The 15625-nt window shown below is 32.7% G+C and overlaps 1 protein-coding gene across 4 annotated transcripts in view; it reads left to right on the top strand.

Moving 5' to 3' along the window:
* LOC135108423 (syntaxin-7-like) overlaps nucleotides 1-14854 on the top strand; it is a 30679-nt gene extending 15825 nt beyond the window's left edge. For all 4 annotated transcript variants that reach the window (XM_064019384.1, XM_064019388.1, XM_064019385.1 and 1 more), the window contains one exon: nucleotides 3684-14854. Coding sequence is in view for 1 of the 4 variants with exons in the window: in XM_064019388.1 (XP_063875458.1) it covers nucleotides 3684-3779 (96 nt within the window). In the remaining 3 variants the exon portion in view is untranslated. The remainder of the gene's footprint in view (nucleotides 1-3683) is intronic.
* Nucleotides 14855-15625: the final 771 nt, after the last annotated feature.

A 15625-nucleotide genomic window follows, 5' to 3' on the forward strand; every position in this document is an offset into this window, starting at 1 on the left:
AAATTGATGAATAAGGGTCTTGAAACCTCCCTCTTGAAGGAATTCAAGTCATGGGAAGGTGGAAATACAGAAGCAGGCAGGGAGTTCCAGAGTTTACCAGAGAAAAACTGGCGGAGACGTCTCAGAACGCCTAACTTCATAGAAGCTGTTTTTAGCTTTACCATGCATTCTCCCGGGTCATGCCAGTCTTGAACTTGGTGTTTCTCAGACTCCCACTCTTATGGCTTTACTGTTTGTTATTATACTTGTACTCTATCATCATTTTGTTTGCAAGCATATTTACAATACAGTACAAGTACAATGTACAGTGCTTTATGTGACTGATTGGTGCTTGGATGTGTTACAGTGTTACTGTGGGCATGTTCTTTCATTCACTGTCTTTAGTGTGGTGGTGTGTGTGTGACTGACCACGTGGTATATAGATTTTGCTTTATTTTGCCTCTCAGCTGTTAACTATGTCTCCCAAGCAGCCACTGAGTTCCAGTGCAAGTCCTAGCAGTAAGGCTAAGTGACATAGAGTACCAATAACATTTGCAAAGAAGGTAGAAATTATTAAGAGGCACAAGAGTGGTGAGTGAGTTATGCTCCCTGACACATTAACTGCACATTGGCGAGTGTTAGGTATGCACGTTTTATATGTTTAATTGATATGAAATCATGTTCTTTGTATGCAGTTTTCTCTTTCAGGTTGCTTTATTGACATTTCTGTAATATAGACACATTCATTGCATTTGGTATCGTACATTTTAGCTGGAAAACTTAGCTTTGACAAGGGTCAAGGAACTTAACCCCTTTTTTCCGTTACTTATGTGTTTCGTTATATGAGAATTCACTATGTGAGCAATTCAAATGGAACCTAACTCCTCATATCATCAGGACCTCCCTGTTGTTGGATGGCACGCTCTCGCTGACACCAACTGAGAATTTTTTTATCATTGTTTGGCACCAACTGTATGCCTGCAAGCTTTCCCACTCTTAACTTGGCTGTTGCTCTCTCTACCTTCTTTACCAATTCTTTTTTGTATAAACACTATCTTTATCTCTTTCATATTTGTACTAGATACTGTTGCTTCCCTTACTATCTTCTCATTCGATAAATGGTCAAAATGCCTCTTCCATACACCTTCCACCTCCTTAGTACTTCCACTTCAGTATGAATTGGGGGCAAACTAACCCCTATATTAGCTGCAATTCATGTTAACATATTGCACATTAGTGGCAACCTGGCTGTGTATATATATATATATATATATATATATAAAGTTTACATTAACTGTGGAAATTAGCCTGTAATAAAGTAGATACAAATGAGTCATCATTTGATTTAATCTTGAAATCATCTTCACCATTACATCATGCTTAACCCTCAAAAGAAATTAATTACATGTGCATGTGCATAGGAAAACTATGAGTGGAAATATGTGACTGAGAAATTTGATGGTACTGCAAGAATCAATTCTGACTTTTAAATGAATTGGTTTATGTTTTGATCTTAGCACTGAAATCTGCCTTTTCCTTAAAGAATATAATGAAGATTGAACATGCTAAATAAGCCAAGGATCTCACAGAATCTAGTACTCACCACCATGAGACACTCTAAAGTGTAAAAACGAGCACATACATATGAGTACTTTGGAAATTTCAAGTTCCCTCTCAAAATGGAAATGTCTGACGATCTGTTGCTGTTAAATTGGTGGTGTACCCACACTAGAATTTGATTGTGTGAAAATGTTCCCCTTGTTGGAATTTTATTGTGTGAAAATGTTGTTCCGTAAACCTCAAATAAGGATACTTTATTAATTCCTCAAATTTGTGCTTTAGTATAATTTTAGGAAATATTGGTTTGATTTTTTTTTTTTTTTCATTACTAAGAGAATATTGATCTAATATATTGGTTTAGGTGCCTTCTACTTCCTTTAGAACAAGAACAATTTAAGAAATAAGTTTTCTTTTTAGTTATTTATTTATTTCATTTATTTATTTATTTTGTTACTAAACTAAACCAGTGATACAATTAGAGATTATTTAGCAATGTGATTCATGAACTTTTATTTGGTAGAAAGTTTAGAAAATTTTTACACTTCATACCTTATGATATTGACATTTCATTACTCTAAAACATTGGTTTGTAGCTCCACTAACCTTTGGCATTGAAGTGACCCAGGTATGGGGCAGAATTCCTGTCACAAATACAATAACATGATCATGAAATGCATATTTATCCCTCAAGAGTAATTAATTGATGGACTAGGTAATAGGAGACCTACAAAGCTGATGTAGCTCTTCTTTTCACATGTTTTTTTTATTTATTTTTTTCTCAATAGTATCTAAAAAAATCCATCAAAAATAAAACAATAATCAATACCTTTTTTTCATGAATTCCAGCCCAGGAAATCTAAAGATCATGTTGAAATATATTAGAAAGTAATAGAAGTTTAGTAAAATTGCACACACACACACACACACACACACACACACACACACACACACACACACACACACACACACACACACACACACACACACACACACACACACATATACCAAAGTTGCCAGATATCTCTCAGAAATCCATTGAATACTACAAGTGTGCTCAATGAAGATAAAACAATATATTTCTGAGGAAAAACATTGTTACATCTGCATATTAAGCTGGGTGTGATTGAGCACTGCAAATTAATGGGGGTAAAGAAAATAGCCATAGTTTCTTTAATTTTTGTGAATTCTCACCATACTTCATCACAATGTGTGCTAGGCTTTCCAAAACTTTTTTTTTTTTCTCTCCATATTTGTTAAAATTCACAAGAACTCAAGATAATAGTCTTTGTAATGTAGTGATGGCGTGTGAGCCAGGATGTATAGGGGAGATCACTTCAATCCAAATAAGGGTGATGATAGTGTAAAACACGTAAAACACACTGTATGGAGGTGAGTTTTTAAATGAAGTATGTGTAGGTTGTAAAAGATCCACTGCATAATGAACTAACATCACATTACATTACAGTTGATAAGCACTTTCATGATCTGAAACTCTCAGAAGTTCTGACTTAAACACATGTGTCAGAGTGATGTTTAATGTTGACAGTCAACAGTAAATTGTATTTCTCCGGATTGAGGACCAAGTGTGCACTTCCTCCACTTTTTTTTTTTTTTTTTTTTTTTTTTCTCTCTTGATGAGATGATAAGTACACTTGCATGTAGACATTTTTTATTTATTATTATTTTTTTTTCATATTGCTGTTACTAGTTAAATTGAGTTTCATTTGATAATGAAACAACTTATTATAGGAAAGTTTTGATGTAGTATAGAATGATGCTTTATCTCACAAGATGCAAAGTGATCCATGGTTTGTTGATAAATTTGTGAAACCAGTAGCTGACAAGCACCTCACTCCCAGAAGCCGGTATTTCTTTTAATTATAACTATGAATGGTTAGATTTACATTTTATATTGGGTGAAGTTAGTAGTAGTCTATTTTGCCTCAGAGATGAGAAACATGCAAAATTATTGGGTCATATGTTTATTTTTTAAGTGTCTTCGTGACCATGGGTGGTCCTGAAAAATGTTTAATCTGGCAAGGCTTGAGGACAGAAAAACTTGTGAAATCTTTACTGAAATACATGATGTTGAAATAGTTTATTGATAAATAACTAATTTAATCTTCCTGTTGTAATCACTGCAGGAAAAATCAAGACAGAAGGTGGTTGTCCTGACACTTATCTGTCTCTCAATTGCCTTGGTGATTGGCCTCATTGTTTGGGCCAGTGGAAAGTGGTAGTGGTCCCTCAGCTAGCCAGCAGCAAGCCAAGATGCAGGTTTGGTGGATTCAACTGTGAACTCTGAAATATTGTATTTATGTATTTTTTTTTTTGTTGTTGTTTGTTATATCTTTAGAATAACCGTTACTTGTAAGAAAGTTCCTATTATTATTTTTCCATTATTACTTATGATATTTTTTATTGAATAGGTGGCAGATTTGGGCAAATCGCTGCTACTTGATAAATATTATAGTAGTAATATATGATTTAATAGCCTTAATTTAGCTGCCTTGATTTTGATGTTTATAGTTAATATACATAGCAAAAATCTATGTTAATAAACAAATATACAAACAAAATTATTTAGTTTTGTAGTGAAAAGATTGCCACCATAGAACCCTTGCCAGAGCAGCACCCAACTGTTGCTTTCAAGTGTAGATAATGAAATATTTCATGACATGGATTTACACAACCACTAATTTCATTTCACTTTCCTTAATTACAATTTCTGTTAATTTAGTAGCCTTGATACATTTTTCCTGTTAATTTGATTAACCTTGTATTACTTGTATATTTATCATGAAAGGAATTTTTATAAAATTAGTGAAGTAAACAGAACAGTAAGAGAAAATGAGTTGGGACACTGATGGCATGAAGGTGAAGTAGTACTTGGCCACATTTGTGAGGACATGTGCTCAGATACTCCTTTTCATTCATTTATTATATAAAGCCATTATGTCATACAGTATGTGTGCATTTGTTATACAGAGATATTGTAAGTATTTGTATGTACTTATCACTCCACAGCTTTAAGGATTTAACTCCACATCAGCATTGCCAGAGCTCTGTAGCCTTCTCTCATCACACCTATTCACTAGATTCTTCAATTCATAGATATTATTTGTAATAGTAAAACTGCAAGACTATATATGAGAGCAGTGCTTAGGTCGGATCAGAGCACAGCCTTACTAAGTGAATATTGGGAAGAATTAAAGTAAGTCTTCTGAATTACTGTCTTTATGTAGTTGGTGGGTGTGCTGTAGACACCAGTGATGTTGAAGTGAAATGAGTATTCTAAGTAGAACAAATCATAAAATGACAAAGAAAAAAAATATTTTGCTCTTTGCAGATTAGTATATTAAATGTTGAGCTCTGTGATAGTTAAATTATTGAAACAGCAGTGAAATATTTAATTCACTGAAAAACAGTGATTAGTTGAAATATTTGTTTATTGGAGGTAATGTCAGGGAATTGTGTAGTGTAATTTGACATGCTTGCACACATTATATGTAGCATAGCCAAAATTATGTGAGTAAAAGGGACTGAGTGATATAGATATAGCCTGGTCAAGAGACCAAGTCCAAAACTATATCAAAGTTTGTTTATGAAGTGCATTTTGGGAGGAATATGTGGTCAGGTTACTGTGCTATGTCAAGACTGGAAGTTGAAGATAAGTAATAGTGTGTGCTCAAAATGCATCATATAAATTGTCATGAGTTGTATCATATTGTGATGACAAGGTGAATTTAATCTTTTACAGATTTCTGTTCTTCTAAAACCTAAGAAGATAATCTGTATATGATTATGTTGATGAAAATTACATTCTACATCCAGAACTCAGGTGGTCAAGTATTTATAGCCTGCATTTTGTTTATGGCATGAATATTTGAATTTTAATTCTCACAATATTTTTATGGTTGGCATGATAACTTACAGTGATTGAAAATTGTAACAAAAGATTATGGCATGAAAATTCATTGAAAAAGATTCTCATAATCTCTTCTGAGTAAAAGCAAATCCCTCCCATTTGTTACTGCTATTCTCAAAAGCAGTGTGTTTGTAGTAAGTCAGGCTTCTGGAACTAATGCAGTTTATTTTTTTTATCAAGAGTAGAATTTGGGGTTTTGTTATATATATTTATTTATTTATTTATGTATTTTATGTATTTATTATTATTATTATTATTATTATTATTATTATTATTATTATTATTATCATTATTATTATTATTATTATTATTATTATTACAGGTTGACAATCACTAATCCAGCATCATTGGGACCTGTAGGGTGACAGATTAGTGATTTTTCTGGATTACAGAGAGGTTAGATTAGAATACGGTGTTCCCTCTCGTATTCACAGTTTGGTACGTGTGGTTTCGCTTTTTTTTTTTTTTTTTTTACCCTAACCTACCTAACTAATGGGGAGTTTTCAGGGTTGCCAGATGTCACAACCAGCTCAGTCTTTTGGCCCAAGGAGCCTGGATTATTCTTTCAATTATCGCAAATTACAGTGCTTGCTCTCTCTCAGATGAGAGAGAGAGAGAGAGAGAGAGAGAGAGAGAGTGGAGGAGGCAGGTAGCAACCCCAAAAATTCAGTAAATATTGGTTCATTATATTGAGGATTTACTGTATATAATAATAATAGTTTAGTCTCCTTTCATTTTACAGTGTACCGTACTCTTTATTTATTTATTTCATTTATTTATTTTTTTTAATATTATGTACTATATATATATAACAATTGCTTCTTATTATGTTAAAGTGAATTTTAAATGTATTTAATAAGTGTGAGACATATAAACATCAGTATATCTGGGGTGGTTTTTGTAGGGGTGGTTTCCTATATTTGCGGAATTTTGCTATTCACAGGAGGCTTTGTAATGTAACTCCTGGGAATAGCAAGGGAACACTGTACACTTAACCCAGCAGTTAACCACCTCATCTTATCTTCAAAATACCCTGTAAATCAGTACTAGTTGATTAATAAGTGGGGATGTACCAATACCACTTTTTCCTGCCAATACCGATACTGATGCTTTACTTCTGGCCGATACTGATAGAATTGATATAGCCAATGCTGATAACAAAGAAACTGTGCAATTTTCTTCTTATTTCTTTATGTCATAAACTGTCAAAGAGCCAGTGTTGTATAATTCACAAAAGCTTTGCAGGTGATATGAAAGATATGTATGAAACTTGCTGAAATCAACTCGGGAATGCATGCATGAAAACATCTTATCATTCAACTGTCAAATCTATACTAAAATCATTAATGTGTGAGTGTGCTCAAGGCCACTGTCTGCCTTGAGTTGCTTGTCCAGATATTAACAGTTCCTCTCTCTCTTATACAACCGGCTCAAACTAGTTGAATGGCGTGCAGAAGCTGACATCAACTGAGAATGTCATCTTTTTTGGTGCTGATTGTATCTTTTATGGATGATGTACAGTGTTTGTGCTCTAAACAATGAGAAGCATTTTCTTATTTCAGTGGTGTCATAACAGGAGCTAAAACTGAGCAAGTTTAATAATAACAGGAGAAAAACAAATTGGAATGGCTTCTCTGTGTTTGAAAGTGATGCCAGCTGATTGTGCAGCAAGTACAGTTGCACCAACAAACAGTAGCAGCAGCAGGTTGGTGCAATGACCTGGGAATTTTGAAATTATGCTTGCCAAAATTAGTGCCAGATTGGTGATGAAACTGGATTAGTGATGGTCGACCTGTATTATTGTTGTCATTATTATTATTATTATTATTATTATTATTATTATTATTATCATCATCATCATCATCATCATCATCATCATCATCATCATCATCATCATCATCATCATCATCATCATCATCATTATTATTATTATTATTATTATTATTTATTTATTTATTTATTTTGTTTAAGCTTTGGCCTCTCTTACCAGGAAAAGGCTCAGTAGAAAATTAGTAAAAGATAAGAATGTGATATTACTATTGAAAGCTATCTCTCATTTTAATGTTGGTAACTAACAATGTTTTCCATTTTCCTTCAGAGTTACTTTATTACAAGCACAGTATTATATGGGTTGGCCATTGATACTCCAGCATCGTTTTATCCAGAGCCTTGTTTAATCCAACATATTTTCATCTGCCTACATTCTTTATCTTTGAAACGTGCCGTGACCGTTTGATTAGTTTACTGTGCACAGCCACAGACACTGCTACAAATTTTTGCTGTTGTGTGCACTGTAATGAGAAGATGATATCAAAACATCTTCTATGTATTTCATATACCTTACATATTATGATCATCTGTATGGAGTTATATTAACAGCTTGCTATTGCTCTTTTGTCTGTGGTATATATATTAGGATAGAAAAGAAGCAAGAAAACAAAAGCAGTGAGTGATAACAGAACACCAAAACATACTTTATGTGCAACTGTAAAGTCCTATCATTTGAGGGGTGGTTGCAGAGATTCCAGAAGTACTAAGGTATTTCAATACATAAGGTTTGTGGAGAAAAACAATTGGCAAACAAGGAAAGAGTAATGAAATATCAGAAAAATTGCCAGGCTTGTCTCCTGTTTCTTGGTATTTGTGTTTAATTTTTATTTAGTAAAGTAACTCATTTGATTTGAAAACATTGTGGCACACATGGCATACTTTTATTTTTTTTTAGACATTGGGAGGTGTTATTAGAAATGTCATGGGGTAAACCTTGGTTAATCTGGGAAGATGGTTAATTCAGGATGGTCATAGAGCCAAGGATGCTGAATATTGATGGTCAACTTGTGTTCTGTTGAATAATACTCACTGCATGAATTTTGAGTGTAGCATCACAAGAGGAGGAATATAATGGGTATTTGTTTTTTATTTATTGATTGATTTATTTCACCGGCCCCAGAAATGAAAGATTATGTTATTCCACACCCTTCCCAAATAAGAAAATGATTTATATACTTTGTAAGTTTTGGAAACATTTGATTCTAACAAGTGATGCATTTCTTAGCAACACCTTCTGGTCTTGGCTATCAAATTATATTATTTTGGGAGAAATTTAGTAAATATTGTAATGGTATTGATCTTCATTTAGTCAAATGAAAAAATATGATGAAGGTAATTTGTAAATAAACTTATGACATCATTATGGCAAAAATAAGATGATCTTAGCAACTGGCACTTTCTACTGCATTCTCTAGTTGAAATTAACTTGGCTCAAAATTTATAAACCAGTATAGAAATATTTTGGCTTAAAATGACACAACCTTTTATTTTTGGAACTTTATAAGAGAGAGAGAGAGAGAGAGAGAGAGAGAGAGAGAGAATTGCTGGACAACATGTGAAACGTATGTTATGGTTGTCAATTATATGATAGGCAGGACTTTTTACTGTTAACTCAGTGTAAGCTTGTCTTCTACAGGAAAACAAGAGATTAAGGGGACCATCACAGGATAGTTTAAATGTCAGTTATTTTTGTGGCTTTAGCCTAAATGTGTTTTTATACTTGTATTTAAAATATCCCTGCTAATTTTCAGATTCATAATTTGATATATAATTACTAAAAACTGTCATGAAAAAAAAATAATAATTTTTTAGTTATTCATTGACTAATATTGATAGATAATTTATCAGATGTACTTTACAAATTTTCCAAGACTCAATTAGACAGTATTTTCTCTTTCTTCCTTTATTTGGAAGAAAATTTATAGTTTTTGTGATCATTCTGAATATATTTTTTATTTATACATTTGTTTTCCTTCATTAAGACATCCAGCTATGTAAAGAACATGTTTTTATCCCTCTGTCAACCAATACACATAATGTTATGTCCCATTGGAATCAATAAAATATTAGTGAAGTTATTATAGCAATAAAAACATTGTTAAATAATGCAGGGAGGTGGTTGTGCATAGCATTGTGACACCAGGGAGGGGGTCAGAAAAATAGCCGTAAACTTTTGGTTTTGCAATTCTTTAAATATGTTTCATTTGATGGTCAAAGAGAACATAGATTCATTAATATTTCATTCAATATTTTGATATATATTGATATTCTTGAAAAGTATATATTCTCTTCAGTAAAAGCTTACTTCTTGCTATTCACAGTGTAACAAATATTTGATTTTAATATTCTGTATATGAATATGGTTTTGTAAAGAGGACTAAAAATAATTCCTTAAAGAATCACATACTATTGAGCTGTAATATCTCTTTTTGCCTTGGTTTTATCTAATTTTTTGAAATGCAAGATTTGTTGTTAGCCACCATCTTTGTGATACCATCAAGATATTTTGAGATGTGATCCTTTGGCTTGGTTATTTTTTATATTTGTTTCTCCCCTGTTCCTCAGTCATCAATATTATGTATTTCTTTCCAAAATTCTTAAATACAAGAGTTTCATAAAACTTTGTATTTATTTGAATAACTGAAAATAATGATAGAACAGAGATATATGTGAAGATATGTGCCATATTCTTCAGAGTGTAGACGATGGGCTGTTGGTGCTAGTCAATCCTGGACATTGGCACATGGAATAGGATTACCAGTTCCTTTCTCTCATGTCTTTAATCTTTCAAGTAATTTTTTACCAGTACCCATTTAAATTTGGGTGAACCTAAGAGCAGGCAGTTGTCCAAGAAAAGCCTAACCATAAGTGGAGACTCCCTGCATTCTAGTTAGATGCATTATCACCTGAGCCACCATGCGCTCAGTAGAATATAAACAATATTTTGTTGACTGATATTTTAATATAGCCTTGTAGTATATTTGTCAGATCATTAAAAAACATGAATAAATCACAATGGATATTGGAGTTCTTCACATAAATGTCTCCCTCTTTTTGAGTTTACATTGTGTTGTCATTATTTCCCTGGTTATAAAGCTTTAAAACAGTCTGATAAAGTAGAACCTTAAATTTCATAATCATGTTAAATATCTCAAATTACGCTCATATTGTATTGGCAGTGGTGACCTGATTTCTTCCAAAAATGTATTGTGATAAACAAACTGTCAAAGATGTCTCTGCCCATTGACTGATATTGTTGTGACACAATATTCACGATATTTGGTTGCAGGAAACTTGCAAGTGTTAACCCCTAGGTGACAATGATGCAATAGTGCAAGAGTTGGTGTGCTAATGCGTGACATATACATTCTCTTCAGTTAACTTAAGAGTATTTTGTTGTGTGATGTGTATATGAGGCCACAACTATTCCACCATAGATAACATAAACTCAGATGTTAACACTTATCAAGTGTCTGGTAATACAGCCCTTGTAGCAGATGACCTTTGATCTTAGAAGAGTCTACAAACCAGGTAACAGGTCACATCTCAGATTTTTTCCATACACTAGTTAAGGATTTCTTCATTATAAGAAGAGAACTTGTTTCTCTTGTGCATTTTTTTCTTTTCTTCCTAAATCATCATGGATATTAACCCTCTCATGCAACAGTAAGTTTTATTAGTTTTCTTTCCAATACACTTGTTTGCGAGCATTTATGGCCTATCCGCATACCTTGTAAAACTTTGATTTAGAAGCAGTTTTCTTTCCTTTGAAACTCATAAGTAGGCATGGACTCACAAGAAAATTATTTTTATGATGATCTCATAAAAAAAATCACATAAAAAAGTAATTTCACTTTTTTTTTTTTTTTCCTTCAAAAAGATACAAAAGAAAAATATTCATAACCTTGTAGCTCAGAACTTCTTCAGCAAGCATTCTACATGCTACACATCACTTAAACTGTCTTTTTATGAGCTTTACAATGGTGCTATTGTCATTGTGATATGTCAATTAGATCTCAAGAAAATAAAGAAAACTTAATCAACATTCATCTTGGATTATGTGCAGATAGCCTGAGTCACGGGCTGGAACTGACAAAATACCTAATAGTTGGCCTATTCTGTGAATCATCAGTGTTACCAGTTCATTAGTTTTGTGAAAGCTATGATCATCTTTGACTTGCCAAAAACTGATGCACTTATGCCAGAAACTTTATTTTTAATGAATTTAAGTAAGTGTTTTGATGCACTTGTGCATCTGTGTAGCTTCACATGAAGATATTTTGATGCACATGTGCATCTGGTGCATGAGAGGGTTAATTGTAGTCACCCAAGATTTCTTAGCATATCAACTGCAATGGTAAAAAGTGTACCATTTTGTTGAAATTATTCTTTATAGTCATTCAAACAATTGGTTGAATTCCCATGTGGTATTTTCAGATATTTAGAGCCATTCATAATTATATTTCTTTCCAGAAACTACTAAATTACTTAATCAATAATATGAGAAGTTACCCTGTATCATCACTGTAACTGAGTGGTTTGCATTTTTTTAAATGTATCATTGGTCATAATGGTCAAAATTTATAAGCTCTGAAAGACTTCCATTGAACATGCCATAACTTCAAACTTTGTTTCATTAGATTATTGAATTGTGTACACTTACCAAAGGAAGCCTCAGTATTTTTCTTTTTTCTTTCCTTTTTTTTCAGAAATCTATTACCATGTTGGCCTTTAACAACAGTATCAGTAACTCAATAGGAAGATGGCTTCTGTACATCAATGTATAATTATTCTCTCTCTCTCTCTCTCTCTCTCTCTCTCTCTCTCTCTCTCTCTCTCTCTCTCTCTCTCTCTCTCTCTCTCTCTCTCTCTCTCTCTCTCTCTCTCTCATTAAATCCAGACTTAGTCTCCATAGAAAAACTGAGCTTATGTCCCAGTGCTCCCCAAACATAATTAAATGAAAGTGAAAGATATTGTTCCAAATCTGATAAAATGCCCAGCAAGCAACAAGATACATAATGTCTCACAGCTTATAGATAGCTAATTTTATGCAAGAATTTGGGGAATTTGGTGGATGTTATACACAGGACAATTAAAAAAAAAAAGGTTGACAAAGTACTTTAGAAAGAGAGGAGTTAGGCATAGAAAGTGATACAGATCTAAGTGCACAGTTGTGCATGTCAGCTGTAGCTGTAGCCATATGCATTCAGATTGACACACTTTGGCCTGCAGCACCACAGCAATGGAGTTGAGAGACTGCATTATATTTTTCCACTTGGCTAAACCATGGTACTTGTAGTTCTAGCAAAAAGGCAGCCATAAAGTAGAAGCATGACCACTTCTGTTTTTGTCTCATAATTCTAGGTCAAGTATCCAAGGAAATATGGCAGTAAGAAGAAGACCCATTCCTTTTCCTTAAGATACCCTTGTCCTGATAGTGGTTCTTGCCAACCTGCCCTGTCACTTAGGAGTTAAGAAAAAATGGATTTTCAGCTTGCATCTACTATTTCATGAGTTATTGTTTGTTATTATACCAAGAATTGTAAAATATTAACATATATATATATATATATATATATATATATATATATATATATATATATATATATATATATATATATATATATATATATATATATATATATATATATATATATATATACACACATGTACCCATGTACTTTGACCCTCTCACAAAGCAGTTGGTGAAAATTTATCATCTCTCCATGGAGGACATGACTGCTAGCATGTGTTCATGTGCATATGTGGGACCTTCTCTTGGATACCCTTGAATACCCCCTTTGTGGGAGATGTTGGCCTGTAATATATTTGTATGTGTATGCAAGTGCAAATATTATTGTGTGTATGTGTGTGCTATTTTTTTCTTTTCTTTCATACCTATCATTTTAGATGTTTCCATGTACAGTGAGCTGGTAGGTGTCAGTATCAGAGTAGAAGTTGTGCCTAGGTCTGTATATTACTTTGAAACTAACCTTTATATAATTGGAGAGAGAGAGAGAGAGAGAGAGAGAGAGAGAGAGAGAGAGAGAGAGAGAGAGAGAGAGAGAGAGAGAGAGTGTAAATTTTGTTTGGGAAAGTGAATTTCCTGATAAATAAAACACGGTAGTTTACTAGTTGTTCTAGCTTTAATATGAAGCTATTTTTATAGGGCAGTGATATGATTGAGGAGTATCATAAACACTGGCATCTGAATGATAAAAATAATCTAGAAAGGCTGTCAGTAAGTGTTGTTGAGATGTGTAGATTGTTTTCTATTATTGTCCAATTATAACCACTGACAGAAAATTGTGTAACTCTTTCTTCCAGTTTATTGATAACCTATTTTATCACTTGTATGGCTAGATTTAATAGTTTTTTGTTTTTATTAAGTCAAGCTGGTTCTTCCAGCAGTTTTCTTTGTGAAGGAGTTATCTTTTAAACAAGTAATGCCGGGCACCCTTAGTATTCACAAATATTAACTCCTCATTAACATGTCCCATCCCAAATTAGGACTTGAAAATGAGAAAGGTTATGCCAGTGCTGCTGGAATTAAATGATGCAGTTTGACAGATTGCAAAAAAATAAATAAATAGATAAATAAATAAATAAATAAAAGAAATAACCACCAGAGTTGCAATTAAGTGCGCAAAACACCCAAGAAGGCATTCCAAATCCTAGTACCTCAGTGAAGCCTAAAGCATGTAGCTTTGCATTCATGCTGCAAAGATTCATGTTATTCCCATTCACATCTTATCCAATACCATTTTAAGCACTAAAGTGGATGATCTTCCCTACTTTCTTAACATGCTTGTTAGGATGAAAGCACTGTCATCCTGCCATGGTTGACAGGTATAGAGCTCTCATAATTAGTAGAAGCCAGTTTTAGAAAGGTTCATGTCATGGAAAAGTGTAGTGCTTGTGAAAAAAAATAGAGAACTGCATAAATGTTACTTGCAGTGATATTCTATAATCAAATAGAGGCAGTTTACCATTTGTGTAGTGACAAATAATATTTATATATATATTTTTTTTTTCATGGAAAATGCTTCTGTAAAGTCAGCATTGTATGTGTCTTAAAATTAGTAGTATTCACTTATTCATTAATTTAAGCATTCCAAAATTTGAGTCATTGATAGTCCCTATAATAATGATGCCAGTATACCATGCTTTATGTGTTTTGTTTAATTTAATTTTTTATCTGCATAAACTGGAATCATTCATTAACAGCATAATTCATTAGTGAACATAAAAAAAAAGTAATATTCAATAAAGCTCCCTACCACCAAAAAACTGTCAGAAAACTATTAATTAACTCTAGAGGCAACCAAATAGTTGTGAATATCAAGGATGCCCTAAAACAGTCAGTTGAGGAACATGTGAAATTATGGCAATTGATCTGTCATCACATACAATAGGAATATCTCCATTATTGTAAGTAATACTGATCTAAGTAAAGTTACCCTGCTGTACATATGTGGTTGTCATTTATGAGACAAGATAAGTATAACCTTTCCACAAAAGTGTTCATGGGTCATTAAAGATTAGCTCCTCTAAAAACTGTGTGTGTCATTCATTAGTCATGAAATTGAAAAGCTGGATATTCTTTAGCTGTCTTGGAATATTGCTTTGAGTAACTGACTGCTATGATATTAAAAATTGTTACTGTTCATTTTTTTTTTTTTTTTCACAAAGATGGAACCTGCTGATCTTGAGAAACAGGTCAACCTGAATTGAGGTGCCTATTCAGAGATTATTGTAAGTACCAAAACACCATTTTTTTTTAGAAAATTACATTTCAAGATATAGCAAAGGATTTGTTTCATTAGAAAACAGGCCTTCAAAATTTTTTATCAAAAAATGTAGTTTAATTTATATGTATTTTTATCTATTATTTATTAATTTATTTAGTGGGTATGGCTAAAAATACCCCAACAGGTTTTTTTTCTTTCAACTTTTCCAGTCATTAAGTAGAGCAGTGTATCAGTATAGTCTGTTATTGAAAGGTCAAAAACTTGTGGTGCATTAAAATAACAATGTTATATTTTAATAATTATATTAATGATAATAATAATAATAATAATAATAATAATAATAATAATAATAATAATAATAATAATAATAATTATGATAACACCCATTACTTTTCAACTTACACCAAATACACCTACATCAAACTTGCCAAAAATTCTTTTGGCATCATGCCAAAAACATCTCCAGCAGCTTTTCATCTTTATCTCCTTCATTTCAATATGATGGCACCACTGCCATGTTATCTGTCTCTAAAGGTGAACTCCATGTTCAAACCTTTCCTAAAATCTACTTTGGTTT

Source organism: Scylla paramamosain, chromosome 17, assembly GCF_035594125.1.
Source record: "Scylla paramamosain isolate STU-SP2022 chromosome 17, ASM3559412v1, whole genome shotgun sequence".
Taxonomy (NCBI): Eukaryota; Metazoa; Arthropoda; class Malacostraca; order Decapoda; family Portunidae; genus Scylla; species Scylla paramamosain.